General features: G+C 33.8%; 2 protein-coding genes across 2 annotated transcripts; both read right to left on the bottom strand.

Moving 5' to 3' along the window:
• Positions 1 to 5,801: 5,801 nt before the first annotated feature.
• TRIADDRAFT_50895 (uncharacterized protein) lies at positions 5,802 to 10,599 on the bottom strand (the record flags this gene model as incomplete). Its single annotated transcript, XM_002116570.1, has 24 exons — positions 5,802 to 5,887; positions 5,998 to 6,064; positions 6,147 to 6,275; positions 6,353 to 6,421; positions 6,504 to 6,591; positions 6,670 to 6,716; positions 6,820 to 6,885; positions 6,959 to 7,059; positions 7,143 to 7,194; positions 7,340 to 7,414; positions 7,485 to 7,595; positions 7,684 to 7,773; positions 7,885 to 7,950; positions 8,052 to 8,093; positions 8,183 to 8,269; positions 8,342 to 8,404; positions 8,486 to 8,615; positions 8,748 to 8,811; positions 8,907 to 8,959; positions 9,060 to 9,143; positions 9,243 to 9,346; positions 9,463 to 9,574; positions 10,369 to 10,427; positions 10,543 to 10,599. 24 exons carry the CDS (start codon positions 10,597 to 10,599, stop codon positions 5,802 to 5,804), a joined length of 1,902 nt encoding a protein of 633 aa, XP_002116606.1.
• A 3,732-nt stretch (positions 10,600 to 14,331) lies between these two features.
• On the bottom strand, positions 14,332 to 15,509 carry TRIADDRAFT_3190 (uncharacterized protein; the record flags this gene model as incomplete). The annotated part of the gene is made up of 5 exons (XM_002116571.1): positions 14,332 to 14,430; positions 14,521 to 14,651; positions 14,720 to 14,858; positions 14,941 to 15,203; positions 15,341 to 15,509. Coding segments are annotated over 5 exons (801 nt in total), but the record flags the coding sequence as incomplete, so codon positions are not given.
• Between the last annotated feature and the right edge of the window lie 386 nt (positions 15,510 to 15,895).

Consider the following 15,895-nt stretch of genomic DNA (forward strand, 5'->3'; position numbering starts at 1 on the left):
CACAATATACAGACGATGATGAAATTGTAATTTGTTAATGTTGTTCTCGAAAGTCTTTTATACTTCAACTACTCATGTCTTTCGATTTATGATCGAGTGAATTTTTTTGCCTAGATTCTACACACATGAATTCATCTGCTATGCAATAGGATCCATAGTTGATCTATCGATCAGAAGTTCACTTTCCGTATTAATCTCTACATTTTCTACAATTCCATTTTCATTTCTGTTATTACTGCATGTAAAAGCATTCTTGATTGCTTGTAAAATAAGTCTAAATTGAATTTCTCCTTTCTTTATAAATAGATTTGCTTGACTAGATTCATTTTCGTTATTTTCAATTCCCGCCGGGCCAATACTTGTATTAAATTGATTTCCATTCGTGATAACATTTTCTGACGATTGATTATTACTCGATAATGTTTTACTAGTATATAGCCTTTCAGTCGTATTGATTTGGTTGTATCGTCCAAAAGTTACTCTAAAGAACTGAAGAATCGGCTGAAAATAAGCTCCTCTTTCGAAAAAGAATCGATAACCTCTTCTATATTGAATAATATTAGCAATCAATATTCTATCAACAGTTTCTTCATCAACTTCTGATACTTTAAAATAATTGATCGAGAGAAGCATTACTACATAAATAACCGGAGTGTTAGCGATTGCGCTATTTAACGATGAATACGATTCTACTCTGTAATCTAGTAGTACTGTCAAAATAAAGATGAAAAATATACCCAACACAAGAATAATATTGGATATTATTTGCCACAAGCTTAATGATACTGATGGCATATAATATCTTAGATATTCATATAGTTCTGACGGAATTGATATACGTTCATAATGAGCGATATCATCTTGGATAAAGTAAACTTGTTTTGTATACTTTAAAAAATCTTGACAGCTATTGCTATTTAGATAGGTTTCGATACAATACTTTACTCCTTCGAATTCTCGTAAGAATGGACAGCTTTTACAGCCACTTGTACATTGCAGTAGGCTTACTGTTGTTTGCTTTCGATCATCATCCATAATCTTGATTTCATATTGTATAACAATTTTGGATATTCCATCAATGATTTGATGATGAGGTTGATTTAATATCCATATAGCATAAATTTCTAGTTTTTTCTTTACTTGCGGATCTTTCAGCATTTCTGGTACATCAATTCTGATCTCATCGTAATCATTGATTATAAACACTTCTAAAACAGCTTTCTCAGCATTTAATATTGAATTCATTCTATCTTCGACTACATCTCTTAATTGCATTATCTTTGTTGGTATTCTACTACAATTTTTGTTATAAACATTGAGAATCTGTATTAAGTAATGCATAAATGGAATTCCCATAACAATTATCGGAGAAAAGTATGCTGAATAGGCAACTACAAAAGCAATAATAGATATAATAATTCTAAATACAAGTTGAATTCCCATAAATAGTAGCATAATGTTAACACCTATATGGCAAAAACACAATGATGAAATACAAACGGATATGGCAGGATTAATAAATCGCCATTTTGGATTATTTGATAGATAAGCTTCTTTCAGGTTTAGTGTTAATCTTTCCGATATAAAAAATATCACACGAAAAATACTAATTCGAATAGCAAGGAAAAAAGGCAAAATTCCTGCTAGCGATAAACAATTAAGAATAAATCCGGTAAGATTACGTAATCTCAAGTGGTATAGCGCAGCTTTAAGATAATTAGCGATTAGAAAATACGATTGTTGATAGCTGATTCGTGTAAGATACCGATGTTGGTTTGCTTTGACTTTACGACTAGCATCACTCCAGAATAATTTTAAATGAGCAATGATAATTATTATTGTAGCAATTGAAAAGGGAACAGCCACTCTTAGAATTAAATGTATAGTTTTTGAGTGTATATTTAGTCCTTTAATTCTGGGATAAATCATAAACATTAAAGGTAATGATTGTATAAAATATGACAATATTCCAGCAGCAACAGATACGATTGTAAATAAGAGATATTGTAAGCTTATGATGATAGGTTTATAATGATAGCTAGGGTCGCTATTATAGCAAATAGCATACCCTAATTCTTGCAAAGGTAAGGGATTCAAGATATGGACAGGTATAGATCCGATTGTAGTATACCTAAGCGTGAATTAAGAAAACTAAAGTCAATTAAGTTCCCATCAATAAATGTTAGCGCATTATACATTTAATTTTTAGTTAGAAATTAAAATAACGTTTATAATCGAAAAGATCATTATGAATGACTGCATTTGCTATAAATTGGTATAAGGAAAGAATGACCTTGGCGAGAATTTGGAAAATATAATATTGTTTACTGAATAATGTCAAGTGAATTGAATTTCAAAAAAATTTTTACGATGTCGTACTTAGTGTTGCATCCATTTTAACAAAAATAGAATACCCATATACATGGAAGTATGATCTACTGAAACTCTTTTAATTCTGACTGCTCTTAACTAACAGTTAAAATATAACTTAAAATAACATAAATGAGCCCATAATTTTCCCATGCAAATATGAAAGTTGTAAAGTAATTATTTAGCTTGGCTATAACGTCGCTTGGTAACAAAATTTCAGGACTCTTACAATATTACTTTATATTATACACATCTATAATTCATACGGAACTGTGGCTGTTGGACCAAGGCCAAACTAGTGATACATCCTTTAGTAAATAAAATAATTTTGTTTCGAAAAATGTAACACCAAATTTAGCTTTAGATTAAAGATTTGTACGTAATAATATAAGTTGTGGGCTTGATTGCAAGATTGTCCGAGAATTTATTTCTAGATGACATCTACGATACGTAATTTAGCTTTTTTATAGCAGTGAATACGGTAAAAGCAATAGCTACCGTATTAATTGGTCATACGATAGTGAGTTGAATTTTGAGCTTACTACTCACTTGATTGGCAAGATTGGTAATTTTACTAAAAATCATAGTTACGTTTTATTATAATATTTTAAAGATGCCACATCATATTATATTATTCTACTTTAAACTTAATGATACTATAACACTTTACTTTGCATTAAGCATATTACCGTGCTTTAGTTAAACTAGAGGTGAGCAAGCGTAATTAAAATATTTCAAAGATAACGTTCTATACTAAACTTACATTATTTGCCTTTCCAAGTAATTATCGAAGACTTCATTTAAAGCTATTCCGCTTAGGTAAATACTCACTGCCAAAGTGAACACTTGCATTAAAGGGACATACCAATTAACTGTATCTTCTTTTAGGCATTGTGCAATATTAACTTTCCCAGTTAGTAAATCTTTTTGACAACATGAAAAGTCAATTTTAGTAGTAACAGTGCCATCATGTTCACCATAAGATCTTTTGCAAATGGTTCCACAGTTATCGTTTGTACAATTTTGACTTAATCGAGTGAAATTTACTAAAGTTATAAATGTAACAACGTCCTTACATTCTTTAGGTATACGACGATAGCAGTCAGGTGGCGATTCTTGGAAATTGATTTTTAATGTCGATATGAAAATCTTATAAAGACTAAATGTTAAGGCAACATAATCACCAGGCAAAGTAAATACAGCTATTCCTAATTTTCTCTTGACCCATGCAAAGAATATAGGATTTTCATAGCCTTTATTTTTATGAACAGGTTGGTTACCTACATAAAAATTAAAGAAGATTGCTTTTATTTCTTTAGTTTGAAGTATTTGGGTAAAATTAGCGTAAGCCTGTGGTTCATCCTTAACGTTGAGTTGACACCATGTACATAAATCGGCCTGTGCTTTTACGGTAGAAAATAGAGGCAATAGCAAGATATAGATTGCAAGCAGCATGCAATAGGGTATATGTCGATATCCAGATTTTATTAAGTTCATCATAATAATGATAAAATTATTGGTAAGCTTTGTGGAACAATCTGACACTTTCTTTTTAACCCTACAATCATAAGTAGAAATCTAGGGAAGATCCTATGAGATAGTATATTGATAGACCTGACTTTCAAGGTGATTTAACAAAGTGTGAGAAATGAATGGTATATTAGTTCTTTTCTCAGCCATAAACTTTCTCTTAAATATCATTTAGGCACAATAAAGTTTTCCATATGTGCTTATTTCGGTGAAAATTGAATTAAGCCAAATCATCATAAATCACAAATTATTCAAATAAAAACTCCTTTATAAACACGCATATGTCAATAAAAACTAATTATGCTTCCACATTTGCTTCATTTAATGTAAAGAATTATTAAGAAAACATATGCCGCAATATAATGTTTGATGAGGGGAAGAGAAACATTATATTAATTATTACAGCTCTAAGCTAATGTCATTAATAATTATTACTATAAGAAATAGGTTTTATTATAATACATTGTATCCGTACATTGATCATGGTTACAAAGAAACCTACTCTTGAATGCTTTCGCTGTATTTTATAATTATCGATTAATTAATTACTGGTTGGCCCTCGCTCGTTATACTTCGCATGTGCCAACAATACTTATACCCTTTTATTAATGATTGATACGAAAAGTAAATAAACATACCAAATAATAGTTAACCTTTATCCAATTTTCCACAAAAATGAAGTTGCAGTAAAGACATACCTATATACAGTACTATGCCTGTACTAAGTCTACCAGAAGTAATAGTAGCATTTGTTATTATTAGATACGAAAAGTAAATACAGCTACAAGGTAATGTTTATTCTTTGTTCAATTATCCGTAAAATTGAATTTATAATACTATGCTTTGGTGAAGAACTAGTATTTTCTGTCCCCTTAAAAACGTACAGTCACAATCACAGCATATCCAGTGTGTTTTCTATACTAGTCGATCCCTCGTTCATTATACTTCACGTGTAGCAACTGTACTCGTACTCATGCTGCTTACTAATTTACATGCGCGTTCTTTTGGCTGACATGGAATAAATTTATGTGTCTGCTTTTAATGACTATGCGTACTATTGACTTCATTCGTAGAACAGTAGCAATTAAATTATGTAATACTCAGGATTGCGTTGCTAGCCTCTATAATTATAATTAGTCTGCATAAAGCAACTTGTTCTATCATTTTACATCATAACGTGTTTAGGCACAAGTGCTAGGAGGGGCAAGTAATGTACGAACAATCAGGGGCAATGTGAAGTCCTCGAATAGGTGTAGTCCTGTTGGCCAATAAGTTTACAGGCTGGCAAGATACGTTATAATATGCTGTACTCATGCTTTTAGTACTATGATCGAAAATAGTAGGCGATATTAGCTACTTTCATCTAAGCGACAGGCATACGAGTAAATGTAGAAGAAGACTACGTAACTTTAATTTTTATTCATTGGGATAGTCAGTTCAACTTGCAGACGATAACTACAGACTTCTTGCAGTAATATTATAATTATTGAAGCACTGATTATGACCGTGACTTCTCAATGAATATCAAGCCAAGACTATATTAAACTCAGAGGTTATAATTAAGAACCATATCTACATTTTTTATTGAGGTACCGAGAAATAAAATGTTTACAATACATGTTATCCACTCTGTATAATAAAGTCTATAGCTCAATATTGTTGCAGTTTTGATGTATTTTGGAGGCAAATTAAAATAAAATAATTCACGAATTTAGAGTTGTCAAAGTACTTAATATAAACCAATCATTGATTTATCTATTATTTATAGCGGTCAGAACGGTATATAATAATGCTGCCAAATGCGTTTATCGTACATTAACCCGCGATAAGATCTTTGCAGCTTAGACCGATGAAATAAATCAACTTTACTTTTACATAAAAGGCAATATATGACTGAAATCTTATCTTCTAGATGTCTTTCCTTGCTTCCTCTTACCGGAATATAAATGCTTAGGCTTCAAATCGGGAATAGCTCTATCACTTTCACCTAAAATGTATTCGAGATAAGATATTAACTTAAAGATTAATCAAATAGCGAGACAAATGACGGTGACCATGGCATATAACAGTAAGTGGATTTTAAACGGTTTACAGTACCTTTCAGAGCCCCAAACCTAATTTTCTTTTGAGATTTCTTAGTTAATATTCTCGCCCTTGCCTTTTGCTGTAAAAAAACATAATCATATTTAGAATCTGTACCCAAAATAGTTGTACGTAGTTCAATTTAAATTGCAATTTTAGCTTACTGAAGGATTTGCAAAGGCCGATTCATCACGTGGTCGTGATTGGCTGCGAGTAACACTTCGTGATGCCTTACGCTTACGCTGCATGATTTCCTTCGATAGCGATTGTCGCTTTCGTGACACTGCATTAGCCTATATTGTTGATTACAACATCAATTTTCATTTACTACACAACAATAACGAAAGGCTATAATAAAAAAAATTTGTACTTCAGTAGAAGTATCCATTGATTCCATTTCATCCATATTTTGAAATTTGTCCAGTCGCGACCGAGTAGCCTAGAGTCAGAATGGCAACGATCAGTTCTCTCAAATCTAACTATTTACCGTGGTCGTTTCATTTATCTATCTAGCGGAATACCTGTATCTTTCTTCGAGGCATTGTAGGCTTATTCCTAGATTTCTTTTCGCGATTTTTTAACGCTAGCAGCTTTTTCTTACTTCGAATACTATCAAATGATGTGTCATATAGTGTTTAATCTATCGAACGACTTCTAGTAATAAAAAAATTATAATATAACACATACAGATCTGCTTTCTTTTTGATCTCAGTATATTCATCGTCATCTTCGTCCTATATACAAAGACAACATTTAAGACCTCTCTCTAACGAACTGACATACATGTGCAATAGTAGATGATTGTCATTACGTAGCAGTATTGGCTATTAAACTTACAATTTCGTCATCGTATATTCCGGCAGCTTCTCTTAGTTCCTCTTCTCTTTCCAAACTTTCTAATTTCTAATTCAAGTTAAGAATTGTCAGTAATTTACGAGATTAACTAGATATAAGAGTATAGATCAGATCTACATACTTCCATAATTTCAGGATCAATAAAGTCTGCAATATTTTTCCCTTCGTATATTTCGGGTACGATATCATACTTTTCATCTTCATTCTTTAAGTCGTATTCCCCTAAAATTGTAAATATAATTTTAACAACTCAAGATTACACAAACAGTAGGTCAGATTGATGAGAGGAAATAAAGCATGCATACTTTTTAAATCTAAAATGTAATCATCTCCTAGCTCTTCTTCATAATCACGCATCTGCATATTCAGGACGTAATAAATGCGCATAATATTGAAAGGTTGTTAATAAATAAGCTAGTACAACTTTACGGAAAAGTGTTGCAAATATAAATCCAAGAAAATTCATGATACTTCAGTTTTATGAAATAATATTATCACTAACAAGCTTTTTTTTGCTAATCGAATCATCGATAGCTTTCTTTTCCTTTACTGAATCCGGAATGAACACAGGACGGTCCTACAAGAAATAGATCAAGCTATTACAAATGTAGTTTATTCTTAATTGTCAAAGTCAAGAATGGACGAACTTTATCATCTCTCTGAACTGGGGTGGCAACATGAACCCGATTAATGATATCATTTACTCTTCGCGATTTTAGCTTGACTTCTATGCGCTGTGCTAGCAGTCTTTCACAAGCCTTTCATAATAAATGCGGTAACGCCTTCAATACCAGAACTTGACAAAATTTTGTCATACATTACATTTAATAGCTACAAAATTTTAACCTCTTTCTTAACGTCAAAAAGACCTTCCTCGGTTACTGTGCTCATTGGAAGTAAGTCAATTCCTTCAGTAGTGAGACTTTGAAGTTGAGTCTATTACGTAATAAAAGTGTTTGAATAATAATGTCGTCTCTACAAGCTTAGAAATATATTTTAATTAAGCGCATTAGAGGTAAATTTAAAATTATAATAGAGGATTTAGACCTTAACATCATCGGATAAATCTGTCACTCCAATAATATCGATTTTATTTAGGGCAATTAATATTGGCTGTAAACATATAATTGAGTTTGTAATAAGGAAAAAAAGTAATGCGTACGATTATTATTAAATCAAGTACTGATGATGATTAATGATCGAATATACTATACCTTTTTGCTAAATAAGGGCTGCAAACTACGAAATAGTCCAATCTGAAATGAGCGTTGATATCATCATAAGCAATGTAGTATCTGGCATTACCATTTACGTCGTTTGGCGATAACATGTGGTAATTCCTTACCTGTTCCTCTATACTATGTCCACATTGTCCAGAGATATCCATAATATATAAAACAGCGGCACGTAAATGTGCAAGCGCAGCAATTGCCTATCCATGAAATGAAGTTGGCCTATTATCATCGTGATCATTAATAGTAGGAAAAGCGTAATCAAAACTTACCTGCATTTCTATAGCATTCCTTTGTTCTAGAGAATGATCTAAAATCCCAGGTGTATCTACAACCTTGTAATTAAAGCAAAACATAATTCTGTCTATCAAGATGAAAGCGTCCAATAAATGGAAATCATCGCTAACATGGTATACCTGCCATCTAAGATATTTATAATCCATATGTCCAACAAATAGAGATTTGGTCGTGAAAGCATAAGGTTGAACTTCAACGTCAGCTCGAGTTATCTTGTTGATAAAACTAGATTTACCAACGTTAGGAAATCTAATGCGGAAAAGAATTTCAATTTCCATTACTGCATCTACATACTGTATGACTATGTTTTGACCGTACTACTGTAAGTACCAGTACGTCACAGTCGCTCATCATCGGCCGGAGGAAAAGTGCAGTACTTACCCGCAGATAAGGATAGTTCTTGTATTGGGATCAATGGTCGGGAGTCGTGCTAAATGCTGCCTCACTGTGTAGCAAAGGTGTAAATACGAACAATTTAATATTAAATTAACAGAAGGAGACAATGTTCATACAGTAGCTGAATGAGGCTACATATCTCACCTTGTTCTAAGTATTGTAGGCTCTGATTTTGTCTTTTAAGGATAGTACACATTCTAATAGTAGAATAGTTAGCAAAAATCAGAGTTATTCATGAGCTATTTTTTAAATCGAACAAAACAATGTCTTGCAAGTTCCTAATCTTCAATCCAATACCTTCCTAGGGCTGCTTTCTTTAATTGTTTACATCGGTACAGGGAATCCCCATATTTTAGTAATCGAACATAATCTTTAGCAACACTACGAACAATAATAATAATCCATTGAATGAACAACAAGAATTTCATTACAGGATTTGGATAATAACAATTGCACTATAAGACAACAATGTGATATTACTTGTCTATCAAATGCATTGCAGTGTTCAATTGGCCAAGAGCAAGCTTATAATGATTCTTATCGTAAAGGATATTCATAAGATCTGCATAAAATGGATGGACTTCCTAGCAAGTCAATTCGATAAATAGGCTGAGCAACGTTGGTTTGACACGAGCAAACTTTTCATTTCAGTCATGCCATAATATTTTTCGAAAGCAAAAATCATTATTTTTATACTTACATCTAGCTTGGGGAAATCATTTAGAATCTGGCTCAAGCGATCATGGCAATTTTGTTGAGTAAACTTGACTTTTCTCATGTAAAATTGTCGAATTCGACCAATTTGATAATGTCTATAGCAAAGGAGATCGATGCATTAATGGGCTTACTATTAACGATGCAATAAGAAGGCATTGCTATACGTATTAAGTCATTCATAATGAAGCCTAGCTGGACTATTGATGTAGGATCGAAGCAAAAATGGAATATAAATCAGGTCATCTATTCATTTGTGACTATAATAATTGTCATTCACACGACATTAACAAATTTTGGAGTAGAGTATTCCTATTCTGCAAGCCATATCTCACTACGAATGCATGTAGTTACAACTGCACTTCGAAGAATATATTGAACTGTATATACTGTACGTGTGTAGTAGATAAAACTAAGCACTACGCAGCCATTATAAACTAATTACATCCTATGAAAAAGTCCATTTGGAAACGGGTCTTGTTCCAGCATCACTTATGCAATGCAGCATGAGTAATTACTCATTCCATCATCTTTCATTCCGTCCACTCTACACTTGATCATGATGCTGCAGTAGTCAATCTATACAGTACAGTGTTATCATTGATGCTTTACCACGATTTCTACAGTTTACAGTTTATAATAATGCTACAGCACAATTTGCACGTCTAGACTCCGATTTGCAATCAGCTAAGCGTTACTTACGAAAGTGGAAATGGTGACGTAGTCATGCAGTGCAAGAAATGATGATATGAGAAAAGATTGTAAAGCAAAGCATCAAAATGTCCGTCATCTACTGTACAATCTATATTTACTGCACTTTTCCGATTCCTGCATAAAAGTCTGTCAAGTTACAATATTATAAGTACGTTTGAACTACATCTATCAAAATTACTTGTGAACCACCGTTGGCGTCTTCCTTTGAGTCTTGGATAAAATGATATCGACAAAGTCCTATGCACGTACAAGAATGAATTTGGTCAAGATTTGCAAGTCATTACTATACACATTAATGCACAAGCCTTAACTACCCTAATTCTTTCCAATTGTTGGCAAATGAAATATGTACCTTAGCAGACGGAACGACAGTGGTCTTTTTAAAGTTATAGCAAGTTGTAGCTGCCATCTCTATCAAGACTTGATTTGAAATTTTACTTTTAAAGATTGATTGGCCTTTCGCAGACCATCGGATGCCGGTGCTTGGGTAAAAGTATCGCTTACTCGATTACGCTTGATCTCCTTACTAATGCTTGGCCTTGATTTAGCCTACCTGGCACATGTTAGGCCAGCTGTCTGTCTGGCTTGCTGTACCGTAATCTGTCCTCACCTCGAGCCTATCACTATAGCTACTCAGAATAGAGGTATGGCACGCTACTGTACTATAGTAGCACAAGGTAAAAATGGAAGTAGTATGGTTCCGATTGGTCCGTAGCCGGATGGACAGACTGCGTACATCGACTGCACCTTTCTGTACTAGTATCGTTCCGATTGGTCCGTAGCCGGATGGACAGACTGCGTACACCGACTGCACCTTTCTGTACTAGTATCGTTCCGATTGGTCCGTAGCCGGATGGACAGACTGCGTACACCGACTGCACCTTTCTGTACTAGTATCGTTCCGATTGGTCCGTAGCCGGATGGACAGACTGCGTACACCGACTGCACCTTTCTGTACTGGTTCGTATTGGTCATCCAACCTGACAAATGTACTGTAGTGTCCATACTGTAGAGTTGCTTCACAGTACAGTACAGTATGGTAGTGACGTAAAAATTACAGTACAAACCGGAGAGTGTACTGTACACTGTACGGTCATAGTCACAGCCACCAACTACTACGGCAAATGTTCTATACTGCTACTAGAAGAACACCAACGACTTAAAAGGACTTGTATGAAATGAATGGCCCATGAATGTAGAGTACACGTGCGGTAGTCCATGCCACGTTCCATACTGTTTTAATGCACCCATTGGGAGCCCATGGCGTAATCCAGTTTACCTTGATTCTGTCTCCGAATCTTCCAATCTAACCTTGCCTAACGTCAAGGAATTACAAGTCTTGACGACTCTGCTCTTACTATCCAAGACTACCTCAGTTCGATTACTTTACTAGTTTGTCACGAGCTAGGAAGAGGCCTAACTTACAGCAAGGATTGAGAGAGTAATTTCTATCCTATACTACTGTTATTCGGAATACTAGACAATTGGTATTCCAAGGCAGATAGGGTTTAACACAGCGAGACCTTCAAAACTTACTAGAAAATCGCAATCGAATTTATTGTCGGCGAACTCGCCGTTGATATTACTAAGACATTTCCTCTAAGCTTAGGAATTGTACTTTCGACCTTAACAACTTTGGAGGTGATAGATACAAGCCAGTTTAGCTGGTTGCCAATGACGATTTTAGTCTATCTAATCCTAAATGAAGGATATCAACTGTTAACCACTAAAATTACAATTAAGGAGACCGTAAAACATTTCTGAGATTTAAACATATATAGAACGTAACATACAAATAAAGCATACATCACCAAGATTACTTTTGTGACACTTAGTTATAGATTGTAGTAGTGTTACCACGCAATAATTACTGTACATGAAACACTGCAATAGTAATCATGTCAGAATCACAACAACAGTACAGTTTTACTGCTGTAGTGGTTGCCCGAAGAATAACTTGCCTATATATGTAATTGATTTTATCTTTACTCCTTCGTATAGTGCTATCAAAAATTCAATTTTCAAAGTCATATTAATACAGTATCACCATCTGCAATATAAGAGCTTATTGCACTACAGTCGCTTTTCTTACTTTCAACGTTATCGTACCTCTAGAGCACAAAGAATGAACACTTGACTAGATCAGTTCGTCGAGTTGCTTGATATCTCTTGGACTACCTCAGAGCTTGTAATATATGAAGCAAATTTCTGTTTACAAGTCCCTGGCTGAGTGCATGTTTTTAATGGATGGATATCCCTCTTTCTACTGTGTTATTGCAATAAACCATGACATGTATTGCTAATGACTTAGTAGAATATTAACTGTACTATTGGTAAGGGTATTAGGGTATCGGCCATCACTGATTATCTAGTTTATAGAGTAAATAAGAACAAGTTGATAGGGTCTTGTTCCACTCCGGAAATTTTTTCGGTGGCAAACGACATTAGGGCTTCCTGTACGATAGCTCGGCAATTTAATTTAGGTACTCTGATGTAAGGTAGACATACCTGCAATAAGCATGCTTTTTCATGAGTCATATAAAATGTACTAGCTGAGATATTCTTTCGAAATAAACTGGCACAATTTTCAACGACATCCATCAATATCGTCCATGCTGCACTAGGCAATGGTTACTCCTGCACAAGGATGCTAATTACTGGTCTGAAGAATAAGCAAAGAGGATTATAAAACATTTCATTTTATTGTACAAGCATAAGTATTGTATTTACGGATTACACAATAGCCCAATTTATCTTTTAACTCGATGAACATTGGCAACCGAAGAGAGATCGTATTAATACTCACGACAAAACAGATATAGAAGTGTATGTACAAGGTTGGAATATGAACACGTCGGATTTATACCAAAGTTATCACTTATTGTTGTAATAGATACATAATTTAGAGAGGAATTGAAATAATAGGCCAAATCACGAAATCTCAAAAGCAAAAGCGTAACGGCTTGCATTCACGCTCGTACTTAACGAGAACTCGCAATCTTTGTCACCTACAAATATACTTAAGTTACAAATATTTCTCTTTAGGATGATCTAGACAACGGAAAAAATTGTAACCTAGAGGAATGTTAATAGTTAATTACACTGTACACAGGAATAAAAACATCGACATGAATAAACAATAATAATCACAAAGATCTATAAAACTTCAGTTTTACCAATGGATTTATATTGTTATATCGCAAATGTTCGGCTAAAAGATTACAGCAGACGAGTATTGTAAAAATGGTATCAAATCCGCTTCGTCAAGAAACGGTAATGATAATAACGAAAGCAATGATTTTAAATAAATCAATTCAGACGTTGAATAGGTAAAGATGACAAATCAAAATTGAACTTATTTTCACTCCATGACAGGATAATCTTCGAATACGCGTATGTACTAAATGCGAAATGGTTAATAAAGAACATAAATTATATAATTATGAATCAAATATTGTACAAGACAATAAGCTTCTAATCTGAATATATACTCCCAATTGTAAAATTACTGCAGAGAATATTATCCTGACATTACACTAAATTCCAAAAAACAATTTCCGCAATATCGCATGATTTCGTTATCAGTAATTGAATAACGACTAGTGATGCTATCCAGAGTGGGTAAATAGACAGACACAGATATACAGTAACAAATACAATTGTACGTACTGATGTAAGTACAATTATGGTCAATACCATTAAACACGATGGTACTGATTTAGGAAATACTCCGTAACAATATATGCTTCAATAGCATACAATTCATTATTAGGCATAAAGTAAAAAAGAATATAGTAAATAGTATATAAAATAAACATGAAATGAAGAATTTCAAGGGATGAAATAGTACTTGATAGTACAATAATGTAATAGTAACTGACAAACAAAAATTGTTATAACATTGCTATATTTTGAATATAGGCGTATGTTCTGCAAACAATTTCATTTATTGTCTATGTTGATATAATTTTTTACGAAACAATTTGTTAAAAACATTTTAAAGAAATCTTAAGAAAAGGTTTACCGAATTAGTAGATTAGTTACATGATTAAACAGTTGATTCTTCAGATTTAGGAGGGAGTTCTACTTCAATAGGATTCAAATTTTCAAAATGTTCTTCTTCTTGGATTGGTTGATCACATAATGAAGCTAATCTCTCGGCTACACAGCCGGCAGTTAAGCGAGCTTCAGCATCATCATCCCAGCAGTCTTCTATAGTTTCTCTAATCAAATCCGCAGACTGTCATTCATGCAATAAAGTATAGTTAAACACTTGAAGGTAGAGGCATCAATTTAATAAATAGAATGTAAATATATGCCTAAAACTTACAGGAAACGACAGAAAGTTATTTTCCATTTTAGGTCGGCTTTTTTTATCTACAACAAATGTCTGCATTTGTTCTAACGTTGGTACTCTACCCAATTCTTCTTCAAAAGGTAGATGATAAGCACCCGGTGGACCTACATTAAAATTCGATGTATTATTTGACTGTGAAAAAATCTACAATTATCACAGATGTTTCACTTACTGTCATTTATAGAGCAACGTGACATTATTTCCCATAGTACAAGAGCCAATGCATAAACATCAATTCGTAGGAAAGATTCTCTGTTGAAACTAATTGCTCCATCGAGGACTTCAGGTGACATATATCTGTAAGTACCAACCTGTACATACAGAGAAGGTAATCAAGGTCAACAATGATACAAAAAATGCATTTAGTTATTGCGATACCATCAACGTATATACCTGCGCATGTATATCTATAGGACGAGTATTGGCATCGAATTTAACGGCTAATCCAAAATCTGCAATACAACAGGTGCCATCCGATTTTACAAGAACATTTTTACTTTTAAAGTCTCTATGGGCAATGGACGGCTTGGAAAGTTCACCGTCAGTTCCGATGCCTTCCCAATGTAGATACGCTAGTCCCTCCGCAATACTTCTAGCCATCTTAATCGCCGCATTCCAATCTAATGCATTATCTTTTAAAAAGCCATGAAGTGAGCCTAACAGCCAAAATAGAAAAAATGCTTGGTTTTAGCTTGAGATTTAAGGGTCTGATAGAAACTTAAACTGCGCCTTTTATTTCGTTACTTAATATTTCTAGCGCTCGAACTACAAATTGGGTAGCGGTTGTAAATACCTTGGCAATGAAATTCAGTAACTATCCAGTACTCATCTTCATGTCGCTTTTCTGCAAAGTAGAAATGCAGTATCTGCGAATGTGAAGCAAGATAATGATACATTTCCTTTTCGGCTTCCCATGACATCTTTTTTTGTTGCGTTAATATTTTTACTGCAACTAGGCTGTTATTTGCATGAATGTCATTATGGTTGTTATGCCAGTTATGAGACGTACTATTTAACTTTCCTTTCCAAACAGATCCACAGGCACCATAGCCAATGCGTTCAATAAGTTCAACATCATAGGTTTTATCATTATTTTCAGGTCTCAGATTGTTCATTGGAATCACGTTTGTTCCCCCATTTTCTTGTCTTATTGCGTTTCTTCGACACATCCAGTAAGTTAACGCAATAGTGGCTAAAACAATAACTGCTATCGGAATGATAACCGCTAAAGCAATCTGTGAAGATGGAATAGGTGAGTCGGTTGTTGAATAGCCACTAGATAAATTCACAGCTGCTGAAGGTGTAGCTACATTCACAGGAATACGAAAGCAAACAACGATTACCCTAA

Source organism: Trichoplax adhaerens, genomic scaffold (genome assembly GCF_000150275.1).
Source record: "Trichoplax adhaerens TRIADscaffold_16 genomic scaffold, whole genome shotgun sequence".
Taxonomy (NCBI): Eukaryota; Metazoa; Placozoa; class Uniplacotomia; order Trichoplacea; family Trichoplacidae; genus Trichoplax; species Trichoplax adhaerens.